This window comes from Bison bison, unplaced genomic scaffold (genome assembly GCF_000754665.1).
Source record: "Bison bison bison isolate TAMUID 2011002044 unplaced genomic scaffold, Bison_UMD1.0 scf7180017864516, whole genome shotgun sequence".
NCBI classification, from domain to species: Eukaryota; Metazoa; Chordata; class Mammalia; order Artiodactyla; family Bovidae; genus Bison; species Bison bison.
Genome location: NW_011495069.1, coordinates 2,560,036 through 2,570,543, shown reverse-complemented (window position 1 = coordinate 2,570,543; position 10,508 = coordinate 2,560,036). Strand labels below are relative to the sequence as shown.

Genomic DNA, 10,508 nt, shown 5'->3' with positions numbered 1-10,508 from the left:
GTGAAGAGGACTAAAAAAGACCTCTTAATGAAAGTGAAGGAGGAGAGTGAAAAAGTTGGCTTAAACCTCAACATTCAGAAAACGAAGATCATGGCATCTGGTCCCATCACTTCATGGGAAATAGATGGGGAAACAGTGGCTGACTTTATTTTGGGGGGCTCAAAAATCACAGCAGATGGTGATTGCAGCCATGAAATTAAAAGATGTTTTCTGCTTAGAAGGAAAGTTATGACCAACCTAGATAGCATATTTAAAAGCAGAGACATTACTTTGCCAACAAAGGTCCGTCTAGTCAAGGTGATGGTTTTTCCAGTGGTCATGTATGGATGTGAGAGTTGGACGGTGAAGAAAGCTGAGCACCGAAGAATTGATGCTTTTGAACTGTGGTGTTGGAGAAGACTCTTGAGAGTCCCTTGGACTGCAAGAAGATCCAACCACTCCATCCTAAAGGAGATCAGTCCTGGGTGTTTATTGGGAGGACTGATGTTGAAGCTGAAACTCCAATCCTTTGGCCACCTCATGCAAAGAGTTGACTCATTGGAAAAGACTCTGATGCTGGGAGGGATTAGGGGCAGGAGGAGAAGGGGCCGGCAGAGGAAGAGATGGCTGGATGGCATCACTGACTTGATGGACATGGGTTTGGGTAGACTCTGGGAGTTGTTGATGGACAAAGAGGCCTGGTGTACTGCAATTTATGGGGTCGCAGAGTTGGGCATGACTGAGCAACTGAACTGAACTGAACTGATGTTGGTAAAGAATCTGCCTGCAATGCAGGAGACCCCGGTTCGATTCCTGGGTCAGGAAGATCCACTGGAGAAGGGATAGGCCACCCACTCCTGCATTCTTGAGCTTCCCTTATGGCTCAGATGGTAAAGAATGTGCTTGCAAGGTGGGAGACCTGGGTTTGATCCCTGGGTTGGGAAGATCCCCTGGAGAAGAGATAGGCTGCCCACTCCAGGATTCTGGCCTGGAGAATGCCATGGACGGTTCAGAGCTGAACTCGACTCAGCGACTTTCACTTGCACATGGTAGTGTGTGCGTCAGGACCATTAGCGTTTGATGCATCGCCTTGTGGTCTGTGTGCTCTGTGATCGCCTTGTGGTCCTTATGCTCTGTGATCGCCTTGTGGTCCGTATGCTCTGTGATCGCCTTGTGGTCCTTATGTTCTGTGATCGCCTTGTGGTCTGTGTGCTCTGTGCTCTGTGAGGCGTTTTTTAGAAACACAGCTGCATCGTATTGTGTATCCCGCGATGTACTGTTAACCACCTCCCTGGAAAAGAGATTCCCTTCGTCCGTGGCACTTGCCAGTTTCTGTGATGGAAATAACCCCTCTGTGGCCTGTTTCAGGCTCCCAGCATCACTGAACGCAGATCTGGGAGAGGTGCCAGTCTGAGCTGACATCAGCACACCATATTATGATTTAAAATCATAATCCATCAGGGACTTCCCTGGCAGTCCAGTGGTTAAGACCTCTACTTCCCATGCAGGGGGTGTGGGTTCGATCCCTGGCTGGGGAGCTAAGATTCCACATGCCTCCAGGCCAAAAAACCATAACATAAAACAGAAGCAGTATTGTAACAAATTCATAGACTTTAAAATGGTCCCCATCAAAAAAAAAAATTTAAAGAAAACTCTTCATTCTGATCTTATGGTCAATACACAGTCATTATTGAAAATTCATAAAATTTAAACGTAGAAAAGATTAAAATCATACAGAATCTGTAGCCACCAACCCCCACCCGCCCCACTCCACCCCAGCGTACAGACAGTCAGTGTCAGCCACCCTGCTGTAAGTCCAACCATCCCCTCCATGCAGGTCGAGACATGAAATAACTGTCTTAAGAGTTTAAAAGCAATACAGCTCTGTGGCACTGAGGAAATCCAGAAGAGTCTCTGGTATCCCACCATCCAGAGATCCCCGTGATGACTGTTCTTCCAGGCATTTTACTTGTCTATCTTTTTAATATGGTTGGACTTGTGGCTTGAATCTCCTGGTTTACAGTCATACTACATGCTCGTGCCTCATAGGAAGGTAAAATCCAGGGGAAGGATGTTACCGATGGTAATTGATTAAAAACCCTTTGGAGGGATAAGAGTCTGCACTTCCACTGCAGGGGCCTTGGGTTCGATTCCTGGTCTGGGAACTAAGGTTCTACAGGCCACAGGGCATGGCCAAAAAGAGACCTGAAGAGGCAGAAAGTATTCTGGCTCCTTGAACATAGAAAATGGCCTGTTAGGATGAAGCTCAGATTATTTGAAGTTTGGGTCGCTGAGCGTCTTTGGGCGTCCTTGGGCTGAGCGTTATTGGGTCGCTGAGCATCTTTTTGGTTCTTCAGAAACACCTTCTCTCCGCTCCCGCTGGGCTCTGGGGCGTCTCTGGGTAATTCAGGTGCTGGGCCCTTGTTCCATCTGCCTTCCTCATCTGATGCTCGAGGGGAGGGTGAGGAGTGCCTTTCCAGAGAGAATAACCAGGAAAATCTAGCTTTTGTTGACACCTCAAAACTCGTTCATTCACTTGCTCACGTCACAGGCGATTTCTGAGCACTCACTGCATGGCACGCAAATGGCTGGGCCCCGGAATACTGGTGTGGAGGAGATCCAGTGCCAGCCCTCTGCCGCCAGGCTAGCCAAGCAGCGGGTGCAGCACCCATGGCTCAGGGTATGAAGACTTGGAACCGAAAATTCATGCCAAGAGCCAGGCTGCTCTCGATGAATGATCGATGCCTACAGACCTGGGGGACAAAGGTCAGAAGTAGGGTCAGGGCTCCCCTGGGCCCTGGGGCTAACCTCCCTCTTTCCCACAGGCCTCTTCCCAGTCCCACACCCTATGGACCTGCAGGCTGGTTTTTCTGGTTTGTTCCTCCAAGGCAATTTGCGTATTTCTCCAGGAACTTCCAAGAAGCTGAACAGCCTGTTTTCAGACTTAGAGAGAAGGGAGGCCCAAGGTTGTTTCTTGAAATCTGGATAAGCATTATATAAGGTTTCTTTCTCTTCAGAACTTTCGTCATTGTTTAAAATGATCTTTCTTTTTCAGTGTTCTCTATTTTCTTTCCAACTCCTGGTGTGGAATAGAATGATCTTAATTTAAATGTTTTGAGTTTACCTGTCGTCTGTCTCCCTGCTACAGTGTATCTGCATGGTGGAAGGTGCTTGTCCGTGTGTCTTAGTCACTGCTGGCTCCCCAGCATGTAAGACAGCACCTGTAATATTTATTGTACTCATCTGGTACGTGTTTGGTAAATTAACTGACTGATTTGAAGTGGAGGTGAATATTTAATTTGGGTTTATTTTAAGTTGAGGTTCTCAAATTCTATAGCAATGCCGCACTGCTTGTTTCTTTTGAATTGATTATGGACTCACGGGCAGTTGCAGAAATAGCGCTGAGAGGCCCAGTGCACCCTCCCTCAGCTCTGCACGCGGCCCTGGCCTGCACAGTCGGGTTGGACTCCTCAGCTAGGCGCGCTTGGTCCCCTCAGGGTGTAGCCCCTGGCAGCTTCCCCTCCAACCTCATTTCTACCCTCCCCGCCTCTACACCCACCCATTGCCCAAGCCCTGGCTACGCTGAGCATCCTTTTGGTTCTTCAGAAGCATCTTCTGTCTTCTCCGTTTGGGACTGACACGTTGTCTCCTCTGCCGGAACACTCTCTTCCCACTGACCCCGCTCCATCTGAGGTCGCCTTCTCCGGGAAGCCAGTGCCGGGCTCTCCTCTGCGTGTCTGGCTGTCTGGGTTTCCTCTGCCGCAGCACTTGCCCCACTGCTTTGCCGTCGTCTGGTACCTGTCTGTGTCTGCCACCGTCCTGTTTCTCCTCCTAGATCGCCTTCTCCGGCCCGTCTTAGCTCCTGCAGGCCTCTGCTGGAACGGCCCCTTTCGCCTGATGCCACTGCCACCCCCTCCTTCCTCATCACTGCGTACTCCGCTCTCCCTGGTTGCTCTTCCCTGGCCGTCACCGAGTACTTGACTGAATATTTACCTGTTTATCTGCTTACTTACTCATCACTTGCCTCCTGGTGACTCAGATGGTAAAGAATCCACCTGCCGTGCAGGAGACCCCAGGCTCTCAGTGCAGATCCAGTCTTCAGGTGGGGAAGAGCCCCTGGAGGAGGGCATGGCTGCCCACTCCAGTATTCCTGCCTGGAGAATCCCATGGACAGAGGAGCCTGGCGGGCTACAGTCCATGGGGTTCAAGGAGTCGGGCACGACTGAGCGACTAACACTTTCACTCATTACTTATTTATTTAGTGACTGTTCAGAGCATGGATCATGCTTTCAGTTCCTCTGAGTGAAAAAAATCTCAGGTCCACCTCTTAGTAGCTGTGTGATTATGGGCAAGTTACTTAAATTATTATGATTATGACATATCAGTATAGTAATGCCTGTCTCCCTCCTGAATGTGAGCCCCTTGAGGGCAGGGAATTTGTCAGTTTTGTCCCGTGATCTGCCCCAAGGCTGCCCAGAACAGGGCATCCTGCATCATATATCCTTCATTCATCCAGCAAGTAGTGGTTGAACACCATCCATATTCCATGGCTGGCTCAGAAAGCTCTGGGTACAGCAGTGAAAAAACACCCAGGGCCTGCCTCGGGGAGTTAGCATTCTCCTTATGCACACAAGTAAACAAATACTCTAAAAGTATATTACTTAAGACGGAAGTAGGTATTACAGAAGTAGAACAGGGGACTGGGTTAGAGAAGCAGAGTAGCTTGGCCTAGAGGAGGTGACATTCGGGCTGAAGCCAGAATGATGTGAAGGACGAATGCAAAGTGTCCCGGGCTGGGAGGACAGCAGGTGCAGAGGCCCAGGGGGAGGACCAGCCTGCGTATTGAAGAGCAGAAAGACGGTCAGTGTGGCTCTAGTGCAGCGAGCGCGGTGGGCAGGGGGTGTACAGGCTGGGATTTAGAGGCAGGCAGAGGCCAGACCAGGACTGTGTAGACCACCATGAAAGGACTGGTCTTCATCCTGGGGCGATGGGAGGCCTCTGGAGGACTTTAAGCAGCGGAGTGACATGACCGCTATGTGTGACAACAAGGCCGCTCGGGCTGCTGTGCAGAGAATGGATTTATAGGGGCGTCACGAGTGTGTTTTGTTGAATGGATGAACGAACGGATGAATGGATGAATTTGGCCTGAGCTGAGTTCTTCGGGCACTCAGCACACCCTCTTCCCCGCCATGGTTAGAGGCAGGCCAGCTTAGGATTCTCTGATTAGAAGGCTGTTTCTTCTCGAGCTGAGACCTAACATAGGGTCAATAAACTACCACCGTGGGCTCCTCTGGGTAGGAGCAGCAGTTACTCCAGTCTCCAAGTGGCACGTGGTGGTGCTGATTAAAGGTAGTAGGAATCGCCGAGTCTGCTGACATCAAGGCTGGGCACTGCCCCCGGTCATCATCTTAGTTCATGGTTTGTTGCTGTGCCCTTTGTTCACGGCCATGGTCTGTGCTGATTATCTGAGCCAGGGAGTTCAGTTCAGTCGCTCAGTCATGTCCGACTCTTTGTGACCCCATGGACTGCAGCACACCAGGCCTCCCTGTCCATCACCAGCTCCTGGATCTTGCTCAAACTCATGTCCAGCAAATCGGTGATGCCATCCAACCATCTCATCCTCTGTCATCCACTTTTCCTCCCGCCTTCAATTTTTCCCAGCATCAGGGTCTTTGCCAGTGAGTCAGTTCTTCGCATCAGGTGGCCAAAGTATTGGAATTTAAGCTTCAGCATCAGTCCAGCCAGTGAATATTCAGAATTGATTTCCTTTAGGATGGACTGATTTGATCTCCTTGAAAAGCTATGACCAACCTAGAGAGCATATTGAAAAGCAGAGACATTACTTTGCCGACAAAGGTCCGTCTAGTCAAGGCTATAGTTTTTCCAGTGGTCATGTATGGATGTGAGAGTTGGACTGTGAAGAAAGCTGAGCGCCGAAGAATTGATGCTTTTGAACTCTGATTTTGGAGAAGACTCTTGAGAATCCCTTGGACGGCAAGGAGCTAGGGAAATCCACTCCAAAAGATCTTGAACCTGGGTTCCTGGAGCAACCGTTGGAGGCCAGTCTTGCTGGGTGACATTGGGCAAGGTCTTAACCTGTCTGGCCCTCAGTTTCTCCATCTGAAATGAGGGGAGGAGAATCCCTGTGCCTGATGCAGAGGAGAGAACATGGGGTTTGGAACCAAAGTCTGGTTTGATTTTCATCACGTACTTACTGTGTGACCTTGGGGAAATCACTTGACCTCTCTGAGCTTGTAGTTACAGGAGAGAGTCATAATGCCTCACATGCTACTTAACCTTACCTGGCAATTATAAGAATTAAATGGATTTACAGTGCTTTGTGAGCTGTTAGCCTGCTGTCCAGATGTTGGCTTGTGACTTTAACTAGCTCAGAGTTATTTTGAAAAACAGATGCCATGTTAGCTGCCAACAAACTTTTAAATAATCCCTCCATAGATGAAATATTTTGAGAACAAAAGATTTTATTGCTCAGCTGGATGAGAATGAATTGTGAGCCAAAGTCAGTGTGGCATATGGGTATTAAACTAGGAATCTCTGGGCAATAAGACGAATGTTTAAAACGGAGATGGTGCAAAACAAACAAACAAAAAAAACAAGAGATGGTGGGTGAGATGTCTGGCTAAGAGGTCTAGCTTTGGGTTCTATTGTGCTGTTCTCTGGCATATGACCCGGGCCCAGATCCTCCTCCTCTGAGCCTGTTCCCCCAGGAACAGGGAGAAAGTGTTAGTGTGTTAGTACCTGGCTCGTAGAGCCAGCTGAGACAGTGTGTGTTGAAACTGCAGCCTGGGGGCCTGGCATCCAGCGACGGGTCCCTTTGGTTGCCTCCTACTCTTACTTATGCCCCTTTGCTGCGTGCCAGGCACAGTGCTGAGCGCTTGTTTGTTGATAATTTTATTAATTTATTTCTTTAACATTAATGTAGTGTGAGCCCAGTGCCAAGTTCTGTCTTTTCAGTGCTTTATAAATACTGACTTGCACGGCGGTGTTCCTCGTTGCTTGCACAGATCTTCCAGACACATACTATTATAGTTCATTTGTAGGTGAAGGAATCTCAGTGCAGAGAGGTTGAGCTTCCCAAAGTCCCACACCTTCTTCTCATCACACTGTCTGCCTGGTCCTGAGCCTGCATTTGTATCTGCAGTGCCTGTGGTCTGGCTACCCTTCCTGGTCCCCCCTCCCAGGGCCCTTGGAGGCCTGGCTTGGCGTGGTTTGTCCCTATGCCTGCCTTCCCTCCGTCCACTTCAGCCGCCGGCAAAGAAGAACAGAGTAGAGGGAGGGGCAGAGGGAGGGCAGGGAGGCCTTACTCGCTCCCTGCCCCTCTTCTGTGGCTGCGCTGGGCTTCTCTGTGGCATGCCATGCCGGCTTCTCTCGTGTGCCGCATGGACTCCAGAGAGCTCGGGCTCAGTTGTTGCGGTGGGGCTTAGTTGCCCCTCAGAATGTGGGATCTTGGTTTCCCAATCAGGGATCGAACTCACGTCTCCTGCATCGGAAAGCAGATTCTTAACCACTGGACCACCAGGGAAGTCCCCCAAATACACAAATCTTAAGTATACAGTTCAGTGGATTTTAAAATCACCACCTGGGTCAAGATACAGAACGTTTTCTTCACCTAGAAGCCTTTCTGTATCCCTTCTGGGCCAATATTCCTCCAATGGCAACCCCTCTTCTGACCCTTCTCGCTATAGATTGGTTTGACCTATTCTTCAAGTTCATATAAACATAATTCTACAGTATACGCTCTAGCGAATGACTGTCTGCTTATCATTAAGATTCACTCGTGTTGAAGCCTGTGTGTCAGGCTTTGTTCTTTTTCATTGCTGTGTACATTCCATGGCATGACTAGACATAGGACGTCCGATCCACCCGTGGGTGAACGTGTGGGTGGTTTCATTTAGGACTGTTACGAATGAAGTTTCTCTGAGCATTCATGTACATGTCTTTTGGGGGACATAAGCCCTCATTTCTCAGGAGTGGAATTGCTGGGGTGTAGGGAAGACATTTGGAGAAGGAAATGGCAACCCACTCCAGTGTTCTTGCCTGGAGGATCCCAGGGACGGGGGAGCCTGGTGGGCTGCCGTCTATGGGGTCACACAGAGTCGGACACGACTGAAGCGACTTAGCAGCAGCAGCAGCAGGGAAGACATTTGTTTAACTTTACTGGATAAAGTGAGACCATTTTGCCTATGGTTATACCAAGTTACATTTTCCCCAGCTGCATATGAAAGTTCTATTTGCTGCTTATTCTGTTAGTATTATAGGTCTTTTTTAGTTTTAACCATTCTGATAGGCAAATGGACTTGGGCTTTTTTCCTTTTAAAATTTGTTTGCTGGGTCAGGTGTTAGTTGCAAGATCTTTAGTCTTCGGCATTCGAGCCCTTGGTTGCAGCATGTGGGATCTAGTTCCCCAACCAGGGATTGAACCCAGGCCCCCTGCACTAGGGGAGTGGAGTCCGAGCCGCTGACCACCAGGGACATCCCTCACTGGAGGTTTTCATTTCCGTGTCCTCAGTGGGTGATTCACACTCCGCCAGTATGTTTGCAAGTTCTGTCTTTTTTCTTCATCAGCACTTGGTGTTGTCAGGTTTTCAAGTTTAGCCATTCTGATGGGTGAGTAGCCATGTCTTACTGGGGTTTTTATTTTTGTTTCTCTGATTCATGATGATGTTGAACATCTCCGCACGTGCTTATAGACCACTTTTGTAAAGATACGTGATATCTTTTGTGAAGTACCTATTCAGGTCTTTTGCTGGCAAAACTAATATAATTATGTAAAGTTTAAAAATTAAATAAAATTAAAAAAAAAAAGAAAAAAAAATTTGCTTTGTTTCTTTTTCTCAGTGACTTGTAAGAGTTGTTATCCTTCTGGGGATACTCAGCCTTTGTGATAAACACATTTGAAAATATCTCCCCATCCCCCACCACCCAGTCTCTTAAAGATGATAACTAGAAGTTTTTCATTTGAATGAGGGCTGATTCATCCATTTTTTCTTTTATGATGGGTAGTTTGTGTCCTGTTGAAGGAGGCTTTGCCAACCTGCTGAAAGCAGCCTTTCACTGGGATTTTTCCCTGCAGGACTGGAAATGGCCGCAAGGGACGGGTCGGGCCCGAGGCTGCCCCGGGTGGCTGAGCCAGGTGTGGAGGGGGAGCCGCGTCTGCCCACGGGCCGGGAGCTGACCGAGGCCAACCGCTTCACCTACGCCGCCCTCTGCAGCATCTCCTTGTCCCAGCTCTTTCCAGAGCCCGAGCAAAGGTGAGTGCTTCTATCTCACAGAGAGAGATATTTCAAGTCGTGCTATTTCAAGGAGATGATTTCTAGCAGCCAGGCAGCCTTCCAGGTGCTACCAGACGGTACAAAGAGGACAAAGCCGTTGTCCTTGCCTTTAGGGAACTCACATCGTAGGGGGACAGCGATCCCTCATTTGGTACCCACTCCTTTATACCTTCACAAGGCATTTAAGGAGCACCTGCTGTTTGACCAGGCACCGCTTGAAGCACGTGGAAAGTGTTCGTGAATAAGATCAACAGGGCCACCTCTGCCCCTACACTCAAGGAGGACACCCCCTAATGCAGGACAAGATGTCTGTGCATTCAGTGAGCACCTACTGTATACTGAGGATTGTGAAAGGCCCTGTGGAGAACGCAAAGAAAAGCAAGGCCTGGCTCCTGTTCTCCTGGTGCTTACAATCAGGGGCTAAACCAGGTGTCTGGGTTTGTGTGTTTTGTTTTGTTTTCATTTTTATTCACTTATTTATGTATTTATGACTGTGCCGGGTCTCCGTTACTGCGCTTGGGTTTGCTCTAGTTGCAGCGAGCAGGGCTTCTTCCTGACTGCAGTGCGCATTGCCTCACTTCTCCTATTGCTGGGCGCGGGTTCTAGGGCATGCCGTCTTCAGCAGTTGCAGTGTGTGGGCTCCATTCCCCAAAGTGAAAGGGAAAGTCACTCAGTCATGTCTGACTCTTTGTGACCCCATGGACTATACAGTCCATGGAATCCGCCAGGCCAGAATACTGGAGTGGGTAGCCTATCCCTTCTCCAGGGGATCTTCCCAACCCAGGAATCGAACCAGGGTCTCCTGCATTGCAAGCGGATTCTTTACCAACTGAGCTATAAGGGAAGCCCTGGCATGTGGAATATTCCAGAACTAGGGGTCAACCTGTGTCCCCTGCACTGGAAGGCGGATTCTTAACCACTGAACCACCAGGGAAGTCCCCGGTTGACTGGTTTAAGAGTGGATGGATGGGCTACGTGCTGCGATGGGGGTAGGTTCAGTGAGTGTTAGGATCAGAATAGTAGAGGGGCTAGGAGCGTGGGCTTGGCCTTCAGGGATGTGCAGGGGAAAGTTTGGAGGGCCGGAGGGGCTTGTTGGAAAGCTGGTGAAGCTGTTTGGAGAAACCAGGACAGTGATCCGGAGGTGGAGGAACAAAGGGGAGGCAGCCTTTTTCGGGGCTGGGGACAGCTTGGGTGCTGTGGAGGGGCAGGCGGGGGCCCCCGACCGGGGCGGGGGGG

The 10,508-nt window shown here is 49.5% G+C and overlaps 1 protein-coding gene across 1 annotated transcript in view; it reads left to right on the top strand.

The window, feature by feature from the left end:
- The window catches only part of TMCO4 (transmembrane and coiled-coil domains 4), a 99,318-nt gene that overhangs the window by 5,932 nt on the left and 82,878 nt on the right, over positions 1-10,508 (top strand). The window contains exon 2 of the mRNA XM_010829943.1: positions 9,074-9,251. Within this exon, the coding sequence (XP_010828245.1) occupies positions 9,082-9,251 (170 nt within the window). The 5' untranslated portion in view covers positions 9,074-9,081. The remainder of the gene's footprint in view (positions 1-9,073; positions 9,252-10,508) is intronic.